This window comes from Polypterus senegalus, chromosome 5 (assembly GCF_016835505.1).
Source record: "Polypterus senegalus isolate Bchr_013 chromosome 5, ASM1683550v1, whole genome shotgun sequence".
Taxonomy (NCBI): Eukaryota; Metazoa; Chordata; class Cladistia; order Polypteriformes; family Polypteridae; genus Polypterus; species Polypterus senegalus.
Window position 1 is genome coordinate 192587110 of NC_053158.1, and position 22130 is coordinate 192609239.

At 41.0% G+C, this 22130-nt stretch overlaps 1 protein-coding gene across 1 annotated transcript in view; it reads right to left on the reverse strand.

The window, feature by feature from the left end:
* Positions 1–294: 294 nt before the first annotated feature.
* LOC120529756 (mitochondrial poly(A) polymerase) overlaps positions 295–22130 on the reverse strand; it is a 62774-nt gene continuing 40938 nt past the window's right edge. The window contains exons 5-9 of the mRNA XM_039753874.1: positions 17274–17485; positions 13115–13341; positions 4441–4533; positions 4274–4347; positions 295–968 (exon numbers count right to left, since the gene is read on the reverse strand). Of these exons, the coding sequence (XP_039609808.1) occupies positions 588–968; positions 4274–4347; positions 4441–4533; positions 13115–13341; positions 17274–17485 (987 nt within the window). The 3' untranslated portion in view covers positions 295–587. The remainder of the gene's footprint in view (positions 969–4273; positions 4348–4440; positions 4534–13114; positions 13342–17273; positions 17486–22130) is intronic.

The following is a 22130-nucleotide window of genomic DNA, read 5'->3' on the forward strand; positions in this document are numbered from 1 at the left end:
ATCGCAACGGTGACTTTAAAATAAGTTCATTAAGAACACGGGGGCACAGCTGGAAACTTGTTGAGGGTAAATTCCACACAAATATTAGGAGGTTTTCCTTTACACAGAGAACCACAAACTCATGGACTAAGTGTGGTAGACAGTAGGACTTTAGGAACTTTCAAAACTGAACTTAATATTATTTTGAAAAATTCAGGTGATAGGACTGGCGAGTTTTGTCAGGGCTAAATGGCCTGTTCTCATCCAGATTGTTCTAATGCTATAGCAACAAACAAGAAATGTAAAAATAATTTATTTTTTTTTTTCATTAGCAACAAAAAGGGATATTAATTCTGGATTCACTGTTACTGCTCTGAAAGTAAAAAAAAAAAAAAAAAAGTGTGTGGGGGTTATATTCCTGATACCAAAAAGTAAAATGCTGCATGAAAAACTGACATTTGTGATAAAAAGAATACTAGCTCAACAGAAATGAATTATTTGAATTAATTGAGATAAAACCAGACAGACATCCTTCTTTTTGATGAGCTTGATGACTTTCTAGACATTGGTAGGTCCAAACTCTTACAGTCTCCTAGAGTCACTCGAGGCTATTTAGTCCGCAGGGAGGGTCTTTTACCAATGGAGGATTCAGAAGTCGCATCGTTCTTCACGTCGGATTTGCTGTTCTTCAAAGACTCCAGAAGGCTCTTGATTCTTTCACTGGCACCCTCTCTCCTCCTTCGCTTTTTCGCCTTGTTTCCAGTATCTGATGCGGAAGGAAGCAAAAGAGCTGCCAGTCCCCAGGGATGGTAACCCAAAACGGATGCTTTAGTCATTCCCTCTTGCTGCAAGATCCAAGCACCATCTCTGGCCAAGGAGACAAATCTCTCAAGCTGAGTCTGATTTACATTTTTGCTTACATTGAGGGTCTGCTCAAATGGATTCTGTATGTGCAACGGTGAAACTTCTGGCTTGGTTTGCTCTTTCCCCTAAAAGCACAAAAGTACAGGCTTTATTAAAATGACCCAGCCTAACACACATGCATATAGCCAGCCTATGGCTTAAAGTGCTAAAACTTCTGTTGGGACTGCAAGTGCCATTCAAATGAGAGCTCAGTTCCCTCCACAAAAGGTACCCTGTTATCAGTTTCTTATGAATATGGCCTTTCACTCTCATTCTTGTGTGTCAAAACCACACTATTGTGATGCAACTGCAACCAAATGACACTCTGCTCAAATGCCATGGCTATCTGACTGCTTAATCAGCATTTCATAGTTTTGAAACGGTTTGTGCTGGACTTCCCCTATATGAAAAATAAGTTGCTAATGCTAATTTTTTATTCAATCTTTCTTTCTAGTATGCACACTTAGCTGTTCTGTTGGTAATATGATGCAAAACTGTCTACAGAACAACAGCAACAAATGTGATTAACACTGGACAATGATGACTTTGCTTCCTGAACGCTTTTTGGTGTATTTTATCAGTTTTGGCCTGCTGATTACAAAAATCACTTTTTAATTTTTACATCACTTATTGTTTTATTGTAATTTCCTATTTTTACAATTTCATGGCATATTACAAGTATACATACACTACCTGTGAAAAGGATTTGAACACCTTGCTTTTGTTTTTTTCAAATATAATCAGTTGAAATGCAATTAATTACCAAATGTTCTGAATTGTAAGCATTAAACTGCCAGAGGTTTAAACTTAAAAAAGGAAACTTCAAAATATTACAAATGGGCCTTCCTCATGAATCAACTTCCATGATTCGCAGAAAAGAGTCACTCAAAAAGAACGAGTTGTTCATGAATTGCCAATCACTATCAATGGAAATCCAGTAGCTAGGCGTCAGACATGACTGCGAGGAAACGTTGCCCAGAAATTACAGCGCAATAAGGCTATGTTAATTCAAGAAGCTCCAAATTCATCATTAGGACTCTGCATGTGTGGACTTGAGGTTCAAAGCTTTACACTCTCTTGACTGATGATTTACCAGTCATAACATAGCCCTTGCTAGAACCTGCTATCTGATCTTTGACGAGTAAAAACGACAATTTTCATTTCAAGGCTAATTTCATGTCAGGATCAGAACCAAACTTTATTAGCCACACACATTACCAGTCAAAAGTTTTAGAACACCTCAGTTTTTCTTCAAAATTAATCAGCTGAAATGTAATGAATGACCTAAAATGGTGAAAAAGTAAGCAGTAAACTGCCAGAGGTTTACATTTAAAGTTGAGGTTAGAAAAACTGAAAAAAGGAAATTTCAGAATATTACAAATGGGCCTTCTTCAGGGAAAAACTAATAGGTTATAACTACAGATGTTCTGCAGCAATCAAAATAAATGAAGCCATCCAAACTGAAGCTAACAATTTGCACAGGTGTCCCAAATCGTGTTGATTACTTCAAAATCCTCTTTGTGTCTTAAAGCAGCGGCTGAAACAGACTGTGCTACTACACCCTCTGAAGTACTACTAAGACAATACTCCAGTGATAATGGGAAGAAAACAGAAATTAACAAATCAAATGAGACAGAGCATTATTTCCTGTGGAAGTGTAGGCCTTTCATTTCGAGAAATTTTAAAAAACAATCCTAGTGTCAGTGAGTTCAGTGGTGTCCTACACAACCCAAAGGCAACTGGAAACTGGAAGAAACTCTGATAGGAAGAGATCTGGCTGAGGCAAAGTGACGAGCCAATCAGAAGAAGAGTTTCTGAGGGTCACCACCCTGCATGATCACAGGGGCCTCACAGCACAACGCCTTCAAGCACAGCTTAACAGTGCAGGTCGTCACAAGCAAATGTCAGTTTGTACTGTGAAGAGGAGACTTTGTGCTGCAGGTTCGACAGGACCTTGAAATACCAGCTGTGCACTACTGCAGACTGAAAAAAGTCTTATGGACCAATGACTCCAAATTTGAAATCTTCGGTCCTTCACACAGGGTGTTTTTACTCCATCAAGATGGTGAAAGGATAGATCCTCAGTGTGAGACAACCAACTAACAAACATAGAGGAGGAAGTGTGATGGTCTGGGGTTCTTTTGCTGGAGGCACATTTAGTGATTTGCACAGAGTGATTGGCATTCAGAATCAACAGGGTTACCACAGTTTGGCTTTTAGATCAGCAAAAGGTGAAGGCTACTTTGATGAATCAAAAATTTGAATACAATTTGGTGCACTTAATGATTTCTTGACTTATTTTTATTTGCCGTTATTTATTTGTTCTATACCTCGATTTCATTAAACATTAAGACATTAAACTGTGTGCATTTCCATTAAAACTGAAGTGTTCTAAAACATGTGACCGGTAGCGTATACAATACAACAACTAAAACTGGAGCAACTGTGCTGATCTAAAAGTAGAGGCCCTGCTACTAAGAATTCAGCTCAGAGAGACCAAGTACTACGCAGGTAACAGCTGCTGTCCTAAAGAGTGTCATTTCATGAAAAGAACTAGCTGCTCTGTAAGGGCAGAAGAGTGTGGCAACATAACCCACTTGTCGAACCAACAAAGATATTTTTGTCACCTCTTCATATAAAACTTGGACTGATGAAACAATTTATGTAATTCCGTAAATTTTATTAACAAGGAAGGTGAAGGATATTTGAGACAGATGTTTCCACGAATAACTCGCATCAAGATTAAGGAAGGTTCTTTTGTTGGTCCACAAATCATACAAGTCATCTGTGACAAAGCAGTCTGACAGTCTTCTAGTGGGGCCAAAGGACATTTCAAGGAAGGCAGTCAAGAGAACTGAAAAGCGATTACGCAGTACCAAACTAGGCTCAGCAGGATGACGACATGCTTCATGCATATAAAACCATGAAGTGCGACATGTCGCTAAAGGTTCATTCTCAGCATTCACACTTGGGCTTCTTCTCTTCTAATGTTAGTGAAGCCAGTGATGTACACGGTAGAAGGTTTCACTGGGGCACTGTTACAATGGAAAGGCGGTTTAAGGTCAAGTGGAATCCATCAATAATGGCCAATGATTGTTAGGCACTGATATGCGAAGCATCAGATGCAGAGTACAAACGGAAATCAGCAGCAAAACAATTTTAGCTCCACTGAACTAATGCAATGCGTCAGCGATTAAACACGCTAAATTCAACAAAGGCTAATTTTGTGTTTCCCCAAATTCCTATGTGATACAGTCAATCTGAAATTGGCATAGCCTTGTATAAGATGCCATCATGAGAAAATATTTATTTTAATAAATAAGCTATTTGTAAAATTTGAGAAGATGACACTATACATTTCTTTGCAATACTGTACAATGAATGGGCTTACCTTTCTTATGTTAATTGACATTTTCTGAAAGGCAAAGTTTCCATAAAATTCAAAGAATTCTTGCAGTAGCTGGCCTAGAAAAGTAAAAAGAAGCCATAAATGCTCCACGAAAAGCAATGAAACATGTTTCTGTTCATCAAACAACAAATTGCACCAAAAACAAATACCCAGAGTTTCTGTGTTCTCAGATACGCTGATTTTGTTGATATCCCTTACAAACGTGCAGTCATTCCCATCAATGATATGTTTGTCTTTAGCGTCTGCAGAAGAAAATAACACCATTTCAGATTTTATGTCATCCAAACAAATACACAATATTACATAAAGAAAACGTTTTCATTTGTGTAATGGGACAGCAAGCCGGCTGTGCTGTTAGTTCCTTATATCTGCTGCCGCTGGGTTTCCCCCTAATAGTGAAAACGATTAAGTGAGGAATTGGTAACTGATAGCTGATAACGTGCGTATATGGAATTCTGTCAAGTGCAGACTCTAAACGCAATTCACTTAAAAAGACATCCCATCCAGCCGTTCATCTTCAAGGATTTCCACTTGTTCATTGCCACTAAAGTAAAAATGAACTGAGAAGTGCAGGCTCTCAGTTTACTGTTTTCCTTTAAATTATTCAATAATTTGTCTTCCCAAAAATATGGATATAAACTAAGTGTGATCTTTCAGGTTTAGGAAAAACAGAAAACATAAAACAAAACTTGCACTTAAGTAAGAATTAACAAAATATATAGCCAGAGCAGTACATGGCTGGGGTTGTGGGGTGCAGAAACACAGAAATGACACAGTAGACAGGAACATAAAATGGAATGTACTTTTATTTTTACATGACTTTATTCGAGTATTCAGTCTTACACAAACTGCGGAGTTGAGAAGCACTAGAGGCCTTTTTCATACAAGTTGTCAGCTTACTACAGGCAGCAGATATCTGACAGCTTTTAAGGATTACTTGGCGGCACAGCAACAGATTTCAACTGTAAGTGAAACACTGATGCATGAAACAAGAATTGGTTACAAAACCCAGTTTGGAAGTGACTGTTGGGCGATTGTAAAAACTGACATGCAAGGCATCATGAGATTAAAATTATCATATTTATGATCACAAATACAGTGGATTGAAAAAGTATTCGAGCCCCTAGACAAAGTTGACATTTCTTGTATTATTTCTCTTTGAAAATGCATCTTTAGCTTGGAATAATGTATGATTGTTAACAATGCAATGAGGGTAATGAAAACAGGTGTAAACTAGTCTAGAAGTGATTCTTTAGGTCTGTTCTTAGGAACATACAACTGAGAAATCAGTCATCTTCTTCTTCTTCTTTCGGCTGCTCCATCCTTTTCCATATCTTTCTGTCTTCTGCATCTTGTTCTGTTACACCCATCACCTGCATGTCCTCTCTCACCATATCCATAAACCTTCTCTTAGGCCTTCCTCTTTTCCTCTTCCCTGGCAGCTCTATCCGTTAACATCCTTCTCCCAATATACCCAGCATCTCTCTTCTGCACATGTCCAAACCAACGCAATCTCGCCTCTCTAACTTTGTCTCCCAACCGTCCAACTTGAGCTGACCCTCTAATATCCTCATTTCTAAACCTGTCCATCCTCGTCACACCCAATGCAAATCTTAGCATCTTTAACTTTGCCACCTCCAGCTCTGTCTCCTGCTTTCTGGTCAGTGTCACTGTGTCCAACCCATATAACATAGCTGGTCTCACTACTGTCCTGTAGACCTTCTCTTTCATTCTTGCTGATACCCATCGGTCACAAATCACTCCTGACACTCTTCTCCACCCTGCCTGCACTCTCCTCTTTACTTCTCTTTCAAAATCCCCATTATTCTGTACTGTTGACCCCAAGTATTTAAACTCCTCCATCTTCGCCAACTCTACTCCCTGCATCCTCACCATTCCACTGGCCTCCCTTTCATTCTCACACATGTATTCTGTCTTGTTCCTACTGACCTTCATTCCTCTCCTCTCTAAAGAATATCTCCACCTCTCCAGGGTCTCCTCAACCTGCTCCCTACTCTTGCTACAGATCACAATGTCATCAGCAATCATCATAGTCCACGGGGACTCCTGTCTAATCTCGTCTGTCAACCTGTCCATCACCATTACAAATAAAGGGCTCAGAACCAATCCCTGATATAATCCCACCTCCAACTTGAATGCATCCGTCACTCCTACCGCAGACCTCGCCACTGTCACACTTCCCTTGTACATATCCTGTACAACTCTTACGTACTTCTCTGCCACTCCTGACTTCCTCATATAATACTACAGCTCCACTTGAGGCATCCTGTCATATGCTTTCTCCAGATCCACAAAGGCGCAATGCAACTCCTTCTGGCCTTCTCTAAACTTCTCCATCAACATCCTCAGAGCAAACATTGCATCTGTGGTGCTCTTTCTTGGCTTGAAAACATATATAAGTGGCTTATTTGGTGAAACCTCAAAAACTGACAAAAATGAAGACAAGGGAACTTTCGAATGACTTGAGAACCACTGTGATTAAGAAGTTTAAAGATGGCAATGGTGCCAAGAAGATTGGCAAGCTCCTTAGCCTCAGTGTGTCCACTGTGAAGGAAAATTTGCCGCGTCATCTCTTAATTACAGTTCACCAACGAAAACCTTCAAATGTTGCCCAGTTGGAGCAGTTCTGCAAGGAAGAATGGGAAAAATGGCCTCCATCCAGATGTGCTAAGCTTGTAGATGGGCTATGCAAAGCGATTGCAAGAATTTACTGCCGCAAAGGATGCTGCTACTAAGTATTGATTGTGTGTCATGTGAAGGGGTCCATTACTTTTTCAACAACATTTTTCACAACATGACTGTCAATTTGCATTTGTTTAGTTCACCAAGCATTAAATGTTTCAAAATAGGTACACTGTGATACCCTGCATTTGTGATTTTTATAGGTTGTAATGATGCAAGATGGAAATACGGTGGCTTTCCAGAGGGGGTTAAATACTTTTTCAACCCACTGTATATGGGATGTTGGCTGAAAAATAGGTTAGATTGTATAAATAGCATGCGGCAGAGCAGTTGGGCATCTCACAGAGAATGTAGGTGAAGGGCTGGCAAGCCTCTAGTGTCCAGTTAGCGGTGTCCTGTGCCAATTCAACTCATCCGGTTTGACAATGCTAGTTAAAAATGATTGGCTGTCTATTTGATGAACCTAATGAGTAATCAAAAACAAGTGTGAAGTGTGTTATAGCTTCTGTAGATACAGTTATGTACAAAAAGTATTCAATCCCCTTGAAAATCATCATAATTTCCTGCAAGACAAAAGATTTGTACACATATTTATCCATTCAGTTTCTTTAATGTGAACTCTTATGCTGTAATAATGTGTTTCTAAAGTCAAAATAAACCATTTTCTATAGATCTTTAACTGAAGAACAACAACTTGAAAGTTAATGATTGTATAAGTATTCAAAGCCCTATACATCCATGCTTTGTGGAGAACCCTTTTACCGCAATAGCGGCCCCCACTCTTTTGGGTATGTGAGTATGTCCCAGTTTGGCACATTGTCCAGGAGCGATTCTTCCCTATTCTGTTTGGCAGAGTTTATCGAGATCCTCTAGGTTGGTGGAATGGCCGCCTCTGGACATCAGCTTTCAAATAGTGCCATAAATTCTCAGTAGGGTTAAGATCAAGGCTTTGACTCGGCCATTCCAAAACATTCACCTTTCTGTTTTTGAGCCATTCCAGTGTCGCTTTGGCCCCATGCTTAAGGTCCTTGTCATGCTGAAAAATGAATCTTCTTCTGAGCCATAGGTTCATGGCAGACTCTGGAACAAGTTCTCCTGCAATATTGTGCGGTATCTGTATCCATCCATTGTCCCTTCAACTCTGACAAGAGTCCCACTCCCAGCATATGGATACTACCACCACCATATTTCACTGAAGGTTTGGTGTTTCTTGAGGCCTGGGCACTGTTAGTTTTACACTACACATACCTTTTTGAAGTCTGGCCAAAAGCTTCTATTTTGGTCTCATCCGCCTATAAAATCTTCACTCATATCCTAACTGGGTCTTTCTCATGCTTTGTAGAAAATGCCAAATATGCTTTTATGAGGACCTTCTTAAGGAATGGTGTTTCTTGTTACCCTCCCATAGAGGCCTGTTTTATGGAGAGCTATTGCAATTGTGGACCCCTGTGCCTTCACTCCCATTTCAGCCAAAGAGCACTGCAGACCTCTGAGAGTGATGGTTGGATTTTTAGTGACCTCTCTCTTCCCAGTTGATGTCTGCTCTAATTTTCAGTTTTGAGGGATGACCTGTTCTAGTAAGAGTCTGGGTGATGTGATGAACCTTCCACTTTCTGATAATGGATCCAACAGGGCGCAACAGGGTATTCCAACTCTTTGATATTTTTTAGTAGGTATTTCCTGCCTTGCGCATTTCCAGGACTTTGTTTCTCACAACAGCAGATGTTCCTTTGTCTTCGTTTTTGCAGTGATTGTCTAGCAGAGATGATGGCCCTAACAAAGGGGGCTTTTTATATCCAGAGAGATAGAACGGATTCACATCAAACCTCATTATGCTTAATTATAACTGTCAAATGACTGTCACCTTTGTGTCGTTTGTGATTTGTCATTTGTAGAAACTGTAGCTTCCAGAACACAGAGGTTTAAATACTTAGTGGAAACACAAACTTTGGAGTTGTTCTTCTTTAGTTAAATATCTACAGACTGTGGTTTACTTGGACTTTGGAAAAGGTATTGTTAAAGCATAAGAGTTCACGTTAAAAATACTGAATGGATCAATATATGTATAAATCTTTCATCATGCAAAAAGGTATGACGGATTTCAAGGGGACTGACTACTTTTGCATGTCACTATGTGTGAAATAAAAAGATGCATAGCAGCACTTCTACACTTGCTGTGATCAATCAATACTATAGTGAACAATAAATAGAAGATCAGATCAAGAGCACCCATGGATAAAGCTGAGCGATGAGTTACAGTGAAGCTGCTAATGCCTCTTTAACACAATAGAAACAATAAGGCCATGTCCCATCATGCAACTCTACCAGCTATTTTCAAATTCAAAGTTCAAATGTATTTATAAAGCACATTTAACAACAACATACAGTTGTACCAACGTACTGTACTGAGTAAATAAAATAAAAACTGTAGTATAAAGCATGCAACCAGACTGTAAAAACCAAGGGCATTATGTAAAATCTCTACAACCTAAAGCATAAAGACAAACACTCCCAAAGCGACATCATAGGTCTCCAAAAGCCATAGAAAAATGATGAATCTTTATACGGGTTTTAAATGTCAGGACCGTAGAGGCAGTCCTGACATATAAAGGTAACTCGTTCCAGAGTTTTTGGGTAGCCACTGCAAAAGCTCAATCACCTTTCTGTATGAAACAAGAGCAGTCCTCGAACCGCCACCTTATCGTGGTGGAGGGGTTTGCGTGTCCCAATGATCCTAGGAGCTCTGTTGTCTGGGGCTTTATGACCCTGGTAGGGTCACCCAAGGCAAACTGGTCCTAGGTGAGGGATGAGACAAAGAGCGTTTCAACCAAACCTCCTATGAAGAATGAAAATTTTGGACAGCGTTTTTTCTTGCCTGGACGCGGGTCACCGGGGCCCCCCTCTGGAACCAGGCTTGCACCCATGGGGCTCAGCCCGAAGAGGCAACGTGGGTCCCCCTTCCCATTGGCTCACTACCTATGGGAGGGGCCAAGGAGGTCGGGTGCAGTGTAAGTTGGGTGGTGGCCAAAGGCAGGGAACCTTGGCGATCCGATCCTCGGCTACAGAAGCTGGCTTTTGGGATGTGGAATGTCACCTCTCTGAAGGGGAAGGAGCCTGAACTAGTGCGCGAGGTTCCGGCTAGATATAGTCGGGCTCACTTGACACACAGCTTGGACTCTGGAACCAATCTCCTTGAGAGGGGCTGGACTCTCTACCACTCTGGAGTTGCCCCTGGTGAGAGGTGCTGAGCGGGTGTGGGCATACTTATTGCCCCCCGACTTGGAGCCTGTTCATTGGGGTTTACCCCGGTAGACGAGAGGGTAGCCTACTTTCGCATGCGCCGAATAGCAGTCTGGAGTACCCATCCTTTTTGGAGTCCCTGGAGGGGGTGCTAGAGAGCATGCCTTCTGGGGACTCCCTCGTTCTGCTGGGAGACTTCAATGCTCACGTGGGCAATGACAGTGAGACATGGAAGGGCGTGATTGTGAGGAATGGCCCCCTCGATCTGAACCCAAGTGGTGTTTTGTTATTGGACTTCTGTGCTCGTCACGGATTGTCCATAACAAACACAATGTTTAAGCATAAGGGTTTTCTTATGTGCACTTGGCACCAGGACACTCTAGGCCTCAGTTCAATGACTGACTTTGTGGTCGTGTCGTCGGACTTGCGGCCACATGTCTTGGACACTCGAGTGAAGAGAGGGGCGGAGCTGTCAACTGATCACCACCTGGTGGTGAGTTGGCTTCAATGGTGGGGGAGGAGGATGCCGGTCAGGCCAGGTAGGCCCAAACGTATTGTGAGGGTCTGCAGGGAACGTCTGGCAGAGTCTCCTGTCAGAAGTAGCTTCAATTCCCACCTCCGGCAGAACTTCGACCATGTCCCGAGGGAGGTGGGGGACATTGAGTCCTAATGGGCCATGTACCGTGTTGTTGAAGCGGCTGACCAGAGCTGTGGCTGTAAGGTGGTCGGTGCCTGTCGTGGCGGAAATCCCCGAACCCGTTGGTGGACACCGACGGTGAGGGATGCTGTCAAGCTGAAGGAGTCCTACAGGGTCCTTTTGTGTGGGGGGATACTTCGAAGACCTCCTCAATCCCACTAAAATGCCTTCCAATGAGGAAACAGAGCCTGGGGTCTTGGAGGTGGGCTTCCCCATCTCTGGGACTGAGGTCACCGAGGTGGTCAAAAAACTCCTTGGTGGGAGTGCCCCGGAAGTGGGTGAGATACGCCCGGAGTTCCTCAAGGCTCTGGATGTTGTAGGACTGTCTTGGTTGACACGCCTCTGCAACATTGCATGGACATTGGGGACAGTGCCTCTGGATTGTTAGACCGGAGTGGTGGTCCCCCTCTTTAAGAATGGGGACAGGAGGGTGTGTTCCAGCAACAGAGGGATCAGACTCCTCAGCCTCCCTGGAAAAGTCTATTAGGGAGTCCTGAAGAGGAGGGTCCGTCGGATTGTCGAACCTTGGATTCAGGAGGAACAGTGTGGTTTTTGTCCTGGTCGTGGAACAGTGGACCAGCTCTACACCCTTAACAGGGTCCTGGAGGGTGCATGGGAGTTTGCCCAACCAGTCTATATGTGTTTTGTAGACTTGGAAAAGGCGTTCGACCATGTCCCTCGGGGAATTCTGTGGGGGGTGCTCCGGGAGTACGGGCTACTGGACCCCCTGATAAGGGCTGTTCGGTCCCTGTACAACCGGTGTCAGAGCTTGGTCCGCATTGCCGGCAGTAAGTCAAACCCGTTTCCAGTGAGAGTTGGACTCTGCCAGGGCTGTCCATTGTCACCGATTCTGTTCATAACTTTTATGGACAGAGTTTCTAGGCGCAGCCAGGGCATTGAGGGGGTCCAGTGTGGTGGACTCAGGATTGGGTCACTGCTTTTTGCAGATGATGTTGTCCTGTTTGCTTCATCAGGCTGTGATCTTCAGCTCTCTCTGGATCGGTTTGCAGCTGAGTGTGAAGCGGCTGGGATGGGAATCAGCACCTCCAAGTCCGAGACCCAGAGTGGAGTGCCCTCTCAGGGTTGGTAGCGAGATCCTGCCCCAAGTGGAGGAGTTCCAAGTATCTCGGGGTCTTATTCACGAGTCAAGGAAGAATAGAGCGTGAGATCGACAGGCGGATCAATGCGGCGTCCACAGTGATGCGGGCTCTGCATCGGTCTGTCGTGGTGAAAAAGGAGCAGAGCCATAAGGGAAAGCTCTCAATTTACCAGTCAATCTATGTTCCTACCTTCACCTATGGTCATGAGCTATGGGTAGTGACCAAAAGAACGAGATCGCGAATACAAGCGGCTGAAATGAGTTTCCTCTGCAGGGTGTCTGGGTTTTCCCTTAAAGATAGGGTGAGAAGCTCAGTCATCCGGGAGGGGCTCAGAGTAGAGCTGCTGCTCCTCTATATCCGCATTGAGAGGAGTCAGATGAGGTGGCTCGGGCATCTGATCAGGATGCCTCCTGGATGCCTCCCTAGTGAGGTGTTCCGGACACGTCCAACCGGGAGGAGGCCCCGGGGAAGACTCAGGACACGCTGGATGGACTATGTCTACTGGCTGGCCTGGGAACGCCTCAGGATTCCCCTGGAAGAGCTAGAAGAAGTGGCCGAGGAGAGGGAAGTCTGGGCTTCCCTGCTCAAGCTGCTGCCCCCACGACCCGATCTCGTATAAGCAGAAGAGGATGGATGGATGGATAATTTCAAAGTTACAGAAATTGCATAATATATATAGTACTAGCCATGCCTCACAGCTCGGCCCGCATAGTAGTGAAACTGGACAGTGTGAAGGAGGGCCCTGCCTGGCTCACTACTGCCCTGCCCCTGCCCTCAGTCTGTAGCCTCCTGCATGTGAGCTATGATTCTTAGTGCGATGAGAGATGTCACAAAATCAACTAGAATGTTCAAGCAAATTATAGAAAAAAACCTGAACTAAATCTATTAAGTAGTTCTCTCGTGAAAAGCAGACAGACGTTGGAATTCATATATAGAGAGATATTTTTAAACCACTCATTCATGCAGAACACATCAGCTTCAGCAAAAAAAAAAAAAAATCAATAATCAAAAACATTCCTTGCTAGAACACTAGTAAAACTACTAATTAACAAAAAGTGTACTTCTGGAGACGATATTTCCTACCTGCAAGGGCCTTCAGCTGATCGAGAGTTGGAATGATAGGATGCCTTCTCTTCTGCAAAAAGAAGATGACCATCATAGTGAGGGAAAAGTTGGTGATCCAGGCACCAGGAATGCTGCTGGTGATGCCATGAGCACGAGCCCAAGTTCTCACAGTAAAGACCAAGGCCCTCACCCTGACATCTAGACTTCCATACAAGTACAGCAGCTCAGTGCTCTTCATAGCAATTCTGCATCAGAGACAACATGGATTAAGTCTACAAGGAAACAGAACACTTTGCAAATACTTTCTCTTCTCCCTTAAGAGTATAAAAATAAAGCACAAGTGATTGCTTAATACATATCTAGATTTTCCTTTGTGTAGAATACATGACTGTGGGCAAAGATCCTTCACTTAGTGATATTATTGGAGAGCCTTATCACATCACTTATTCATTATACAGGGTCATTCAAAAAGATTCATCTGATTTCAAAGTGCCATATTTTTACAACCATGAGGCACCTAGGAACCAATCACATACCAAATTGAAAAAGAGCGTCATAGAATTTGTGACTGTCACTGGAGGATGGAGCGCCACACTGGCACTGGAAAGTTCAAGCATCTCTGAACAACAAGCTCCCTCATCGCTGGATTAGCCGTAAACGAGCCCACGATTTGACACCCCACTTCTGTCCATCAAGATCATCAGATCTCACAACGTGTGACCTTTGTTTTGTAGAAGTACGTTAAGGATTCTGTTAATGTGCCACCTCTCCCAACAACACTGGATCGTCTCCGAAATCACATTGAAAGAGCCACGAGTACAGTGACACCCAACGTGCTCAATCGAGTATGGGATGAATTTGACTATCGTGTTAACATTGTCCGTACAACTGGAGGAGGTCATATCGAGCACTTGTAAAATCTTATATATAAACATCTATGCATGGAAGTGTGTGTGCATCACCTGGAAAGTGCGAGGCTACAGCATGAAGCTCAAAGTAATCGACTCTGTCGCTAAAGTGAAACCGCCCATGCTTTCTTTGACTTTCTATGTACTGAGTGTTGCTTATCAAAGGAAAAAAAATGAATTTAGATTATTTTAATACTAGGCTGAAAAACAACAAAATGTGTAAAAAGTGAAGGGGTCTGAAAATTTTCTGATGGTACTGTTTATCTACATGCTTAACACAACCTTTCCCTTTAACTAACCCTAATCCTAAACCTAAATTTGAAATTGAAATGAAAAAATCAGAGTGTGGGGTCAATCCGAGACTTTTTTACTTTGGTGATAACGGTAAACGGTAACTGTACCAGCAATCAAGTTAGAAGATAAAGCAGTTGGAGGAAAACTCAAAAGCAAAAGAGCTCTTTTGGCTCAAAGAAACTCATAGCTGGACACTTTCTGAAATCTGGCACAAAGATTCAAGACAGTAAGGTAATCTGAATGCACTACACCTATCATCAGCAAACATTGAAATATGAAGAAGAGATTTATTAATAATAATCAAGGAAAAACAATGCAAAATATAAGTGACAATGACCAGGGGCTCCAGTGACAATGCAAAAAGAAGACGAGATAATACACAGACCTTGTCTAGTATAGCACTTAATAAGGTGTCTGGATATAAATGTTCATGAGTTCTACTGCAGAAGGGGTGGGATATAATGTTTTCACCATTCCAGTAAATCCTAAATCAAACCCTATCTGATACAGAACTCCGCAGTTACAGCAGCAAACCATTCTATCAAATGTTTATTCAGTATAAATTGGTAAAACTCAGTGTGAGGAAAGGGCAGACGCGCTTCATTAACTCACAACAAACTTTATCAGAGATAATGAAAGATTACAGACATGAACACCTCAGCCATAGCACGCGCACTTCAGAAGAGGTTATCCACCTGAAGCTAAGCATGTCTGGGCTCAGCCAGTACTTGGATGGGAGACCAACCAGGAAAAAACTCAGGTTGCTGCTGGGAGAGGTGTAGGTGAGACCAGCAGAGGGCGCTTAACCTGTGGTCTGTGTGTGGATTCCACTACCCCAGTGTAGTGATGGGGATCACACTGTTGTAAAAACTGCGCCGTCCTTTCAGTTGAGACATAAAAACCGTGGTCCTGACTCTGTGTGATCATAAAAGATCCCTGTGCATCCTTCGTAAAGGGTATCCCGATGTCTAAGCAAAATTGACCACCACAACCTAGTCATTTTGACTCCCTAATCATTACCTGCCTCTAATTGGCTCTCTAGCTCTCATAATTTCACCAACTGACAGCTCATGTGTGGTGAGTGTACTGTCGCATCCTCCAGGTGGATGCTTGAAATTAGTGGTGGTTGAAGTGAATCTTCACAAACTAAAGTGCTTTGAGTATTGAGAAAAGTGGTATATAAAGAATCATTATAATTATTATTAATATTATTATTAACCAAACCACATACAGTACAACATGTGCTGGGTTTTTAATTTGGATAGACAACCTCTCTTTGTATGAATGATGCCTTGGCCAGGTACCTTCATGCTCAAGTATTACATGTGTCCATTTCCCCCAAGTTGTAATTAAAAAAGTCAGTTACTAATGAAACAGATGGCCCACTTTAAGATACTGGGTGACTCCAACTTAGCCTCCTATGAGGGACTGAGTGAGTGCGAGTGTGTGTGTGTGCGCTCCCTATGATGGAATCATATACCATCAAGGTTGATTTCTATCCTTGTGCCAATGCTGTGTAGATGTGAGTCAGCCCATACAATCATGGATTACTTTCAGGATTTTAGATGTCACATGGATATAAAAAAATAAAAAGGCTTTTCTGTTAAATGTATAATGATTACTAGGCTAGTATATCACATTTATACTTGATACGTGATGCAGTGTCTCGTTCTTATAACCTAATGAACTGTTCAGAGCTCATACCAGTAGAGGGCAGCAGCACTATGACACTGGAACCACAAACTCGCTCTTTCAGATCAGGCAAATGACGGGGGAATAAGCAACACTCATGGGGATGATATGTTGCATTTTATTTTATTCTTTTTATAATAACAGGCTAAGGAAATATGCACAGTTTCTTTAAATAGCTATGAGCAACAAAATGCAAAATAAAAGAAAACAGCATCAGCAAGGAAATGACTGCATATATCAGCTAAAAAATACATAAATTAGCAAAAAGCAAGGTGATTGCCTAGGCCTTTCTATAAGCATGTTGCAACAAGGGACAGAATGTGTTTTAGTTTTAACTGTTTTTATTAAAAATGATTTGCTTTTAACTTGCATGACTTTGAGAACAAGATATTAACAAAGCTAAAAATGGTCTGATATGAAAAATTAAAGTCTGCATTGTGCACTTTAATCACGTCTGAATCATATGATTTGTAATTTTGGACCGTGGAGCACAGGGGTTAATCAAGGAAAAACATGTCTTTGTCCCAAACATTATGGAGGGACACTGTAAGACCGCCGTTATATAGGCAATAATTCACTTGCATAGTAAAAGTTTTACTGTTCACACCAAGACATGCTGTGTCAGTTTTTATTTTATATGCAACCAGCTGTCCTCCGTGGCTCCACCCGCATTGTAGTGAAACAGGAGAAACTTTAAAAATCAATTAAAAAAAAAAAAATTGTAATACTTTGTATTGAGAAGAATTTATATTGAGTCTTATATAATATATGCATATGCATATACATATATATAAATAAATAAAAACAATAGGCATAGCTGTCTTAATTAAAGTCTGAAAAGCTTCTAATTGTGACAGCATCAGTAAAGTTGTAATGTAAGTTTCATTTAGCTGGGAAAGGCAACAAAAATGGCAGTCCACTCAGGTCCCTGAGAAAATAAACTTCTATTAGCTCAGTTCCTTAGGGTAAGGTGAGCAGTGGTAGTGCTGCTGCTTTGCAGTAAGGAGATTGTGGGTTCGCTTCCCGGGTCCTCCCTGTGTGAAGAGCATTTTGAGTAGTAAGAAAAGCGCAATATAAATGTAAAGAATTATTATTATTATTATCTCACCGAGCTCAACTAGCCAGCCACATCTGTCCTGGCATTTTAACATCATGCACGCTAGCATTCAGTTCTTTTCAATTCCTCTTTCCACTATGTAACATAATGTTCACTTACCATACATTTTAAACAGTGGTAGGGAAACACAGATTCTAATTGCTTGATCAAAGCTCCCTACACTTACCGATTATTTGCAGTCACATCACATTGAAATCCTGATGGTTGATGGGAAAAACGAACAAGTGGGCAGCGAGCATTAAGAATCTTCTGTACTCCCACACAGCCGGGCACAAATCTATCCAGACAATCCCCGACCAAAGACAGGACATTCTGAGTAGCAGCTCTTTCAGAAGGCACTCTCTTTAAATGGTACTCCACAGAAAAGGGTTCGGAGGTCTAGCAAGAAAACAAAGATATATATATATATATTTTTTTTTTTAAGTTTACAAAAAATGATATATTTAAACATCATTATATACCACTGAACTACAAGAGTTTTGCACATTATTAACACTTCAAAAAAAAAAGAAGAAAGAGACAAAAAATACAAAATATTTGCAGATTAAATGACAGGTAAATGACCTACAAGGTAGGTGTGAAACAAATAGCCCTTTCCTTAATGACAATCATGAAAGTGTCTTTTTTCCCCTTTTTATCCAATTTGCTCAGATATTTTTAATTCCGCAAAATTGAAAAACAACGCTAGTCATTTAATAATGTCTGTCACTATATCCCAAAAACTTCAGTATTAAAAAAGTAGAATAAAAATGGGTTATGCTAACAAGTCAGGACATAATGTGAGCTTTGTTTATTTAGGTATGTTAGACAGGTACACTATATGGCCAAAACTCTGTGAGCGCCTGACCATCACACCAATATGAACTCTTCAGACATCCCATTTCAAACCTGTGGCTATTAATATGGAGCTGGCACTCCCTGACAGTTCCTGTCTTTGTATACCTTTTGTTTTTTTTTTTTAGAGATTATATATTACATATGAAAAACATAGGTTTATATAAATGTATATTTTGTTGTACATTCTTACAAATGCAAATTCACAAAACAAAACCAATGTTATCTTAAGAACACAAAATAGAAATATAAAACAGACAAAAGAATACAAAATATACACGCGAGAGACCGGAGATACAGTACCCTCCATAATGTTTGGGACAAAAGGATCTACAATATATAAATAAAATATATTATTACCATTATTATTATTATTATTATCATCATTAATAATAATAGACATTTTTTTCTTGATTTACCATGGGTTAAGATGACAAATCAAACAATTCAGATGTGATTAAAGTGCCTATTGTAGACTTTCATTTGCATACATTTCGGTCACACAACACTTTTTCTACATGGTCCCTTCATTTCAGGGCACCATAATGTTTGGCACACGGTAATGGTAGGTCTATTAAAGTCGCCAAATATAGTTCTTTGTCGCTCATCCCTTGCATGCATGACTGCTTCAAGTCCGCGATTGACAGACATCACCAGGTGCTGAGGATCTTCTCTGGTGATGCTCTGCCAAACCTCTAATCCTGCCATCTTCAGCTCCTGTTTGTTTTGGGGGCTTATCCCCTTAAGTTTTTGCCTCAGCATATGGAAGGCCTGCTCAATTGAATTTAAATTGGGTAACTGGCCAGTCAAGTATTTACCATTTTTCATCTTTGAAAAACTCATGTGTTGCCTCAGTGGTACATTTGGCTCATTATCTTGTAGTAGGATGAAGCGCCGTCCAGTGAGTTTGGAGGCACTGACTGAACTTGAGCAAATCAGATGTTTCTCTACACTTCAAAATTCATTAGACCACTGCCATCAGCAGTTCCATCATCAATAAAGAGAAGTGTGCTAGGACCTGTGGCAGGCATACATGCCTAAGCCAGAACACCCCTAGCTTAATGTTTAGCTGATAAGGTGGTATGCTTTGGATCTTGGGAAGTTTCTTTTTGTCATCACGCTGATGTGGGTTAATTTTTGTCTCGTCTGCCCACAAGACCTTTTTCCAGAATTCTGTAGGTTCTTTTAAGAACTTTATCACAAACTGCAATCTGGCCATCTTGTTTTTGTAGCTGACTAGTGGTTTGCATCTTGTGGTGTGGCCTCTGTATTTCAGTTCATGAAGTCCTCTGCTGATAGTCATCTCTGACACATCCACATCGGCATCCTGAGGTCTGTTTTTGGTTTTTTTTTCATGTTCTGTCATCAACAATGGAGGTCTTCCTCGGCCTACCACTCCTTTTGCAATTACTGAGCCCATCGGTGTGTCTTCTTTCTTCTTCATGATATTCCAGACAGTTGATTTTGGTCATCCTAAGGTTTTATCGACGTCTCTAATGGTTTTTATTCTTGTTTTGTATTGGACAAGTGATGAGCAGTGCCTGGTTGTCTCCACACACACCGCTTAGAATTAAGGCCAAAAAGTTCTATCTTGGTCTCATCAGACCAGAGAATCTTATTTCTCACCAACTCAGAGTCCTTCAGGTGTCTTTTAGCAAACTCTATGAGGGCTGTCATGTGTCTTGCCTCTCCTCAGTGTGTGGAAACAAGCAGGCACTGCTCATCACTTGTCCAATACAGTCCCCACAGTGAAGCATGGCGGTGGCAGCATCATGCTGTGGGGGTGTTTTTCAGCTGCAGGGACAGGACAACAGGTTGCAATCGAGGGAAAGATGAATGTGGCCAAGTACAGGGATATCCTGGACAAAAACCTTCTCCAGAGTGCTAAGGACCTCAGACTGGGCCGAAGGTTTTCCTTCCAACAAGATAATGACCCTAAGCACACATCTAAAATAATGAAGGAGTGGCTTCACAACAACTCTGTGACTGTTCTTGAATGGCCCAGCCAGAGCCCTGACTTAAACCCAATTGAGCATCTCTGGAGAGACCTAAAAATGGCTGTCCACCAACGTTTACCATCCAACCTGACAGAACTGGAGAGGATCTGCAAGGAGGAATGGCAGAGGATCCCCAAATCCAGGTGTGAAAAACTTGTTGCATCTTTCCCAAGAAGACTCATGGCTGTATTAGCTCAAAAGGGTGCTTCTACTAAATACTGAGCAGAGGGTCTGAATACTTAGGACCATGTGAAATTCCAGTTTTTCTTTTTTAATAAATCTGCAACAATTTCAAATATTCTTTTTTTTGTCTGTCAATATAGGGTGCTGTGTGTACATTAATGAGGAAAAAAAAAATATTTAAATGATTTTAGCAAATGGCTGCAATATAACAAAGAGTGAAAAATTGAAGGGGGTCTGAATACTTTCCGTACCCACTGTACATACAAATTCAACTTAAGTACAAACCTACTGTCCCTCTCTCGTTTGTAACCCGGGGACTGCCTGTATATAACACACTTACTGAGAATACTGCAAATGACTAGGCATTTAGGTGAGGTTCTTCCACAGAAAAACATTCTTTGCAGAGTATGACCCAGTTCCTGTCATAGTTAACCTAGAAAGTGCCCTGGTAGTGATCAGACTGATAATGGAAAAGCCTTGTTGGTCAAGCGTGGTTTAGATGTCATGAGATAACCTGGGATCTCCTGCTGCCTTCTTCTTCCACCCAACACAGCAAAACACAGTAACAGATTAATACAAAATGAGCTGAAAATAATGAAAGGACTCCAGTACAAAAAAATAAAAAAAAGAACATGTTTTTGTTTTTAACTGTTCAAAGGCTATTTTTTAGCATTTGCAAAAAGTACTTCTGAATTCTTGTTTGTGTTTTTTCTTACAGCAAGATAAACAGAGGTGATAACAGAGCAATTATTCTAATGAGTGCCACTCCCCAGGGTCTTCAAAGTGTTTTGGCAAAGGCCAGCTAAAGGAGGCAGACTCAAAAGTTGCATTTACAAAAACAAAGTGCTTTAAAAAAAAAAAAAAAAAAGTAACACTTGCTTAGGTTATGCAAAAATGCATCTAACTCGTCACTAATAACAAGACAGTAACAAATGCTTTATTTGGTCTTTGTAAGATTTACAAAGCATCAACAAAGCATTTATTCATCGCTAGAATATGGTCTACTAAAATAAGTTCACTTTGGAATGATCAGAGATGACTGAACTGAGATATGTTTCTCTTATTATTGCCTATTTGAATGTAAGACCTGGGAATCGCTCATATTCACAGTTAATTTTTGCTAGCATTTTACTATGCTCTTCTTTTTTTCTAAGACTCTGTGAAGTGCCTTGAGCATGGGAAAGGCGCTATATAAATAAAATGTATTATATTTATAATGCCACACTGCACAAAGGTGAATAGCAACTTTACTGATTAGAACAACGTAGATGAGAACAGACCACTCAGCCCAATAAAGCTTGCCAGTCCTATCTAAATAATTCTTCAAAAATAACATCAAGTCCAGTTTTGAAAGCCGCTAAAGTCCTGCTGTCTACCACTTTACTCGGCCACTAATTCCATCTGTCTTTGTGGTTTTTTTTTTTAACATTATTAATTTAATTAAAATCAAAGAACTTTTCATATAAGCAAGTCAAGTTTAACAAAACTACATTCGACACAAATCAACCCCCGTCCATGAGAAAGAGAGCTAGGCCAGCAGAGTAAAACTTTAATAGTAAAAATATGTAAATAAATAAATGAATCAAAATAAACAGAATAAAAAAGAGGGGAGAGAATCCACTTCCTCAACTTAAATCAGTGAAAGGCAACCTTTTTCGAGTTGCGGCGCACTAAGTCCAAAAAATTTCTTTGCCGGCGCACCTGAGGGACTGCCCATAAATAAAGTCGTGACGACACAATCTATGGACAATCGCCAATAAAAGCAGTTAATTTTACAAGTTTGAAAGACATTGTATTAATAAAGGAATCAAAGGATAAATCTTAAATTTAATTAATGTGAACGTTGAGATTGTTTTTCAGGCACATATGAGATTGATGCGAGAATCAAATTTCGAAAGACAGACGCGCATTTCCTTGTCGATCATTTGAAGTCTCTCGTGTTTCTTAGACTTCATTTCCGTAAGTGTTCCGTTATCTGTTTTTCCAACATAAAATATATTTTTTTTTAA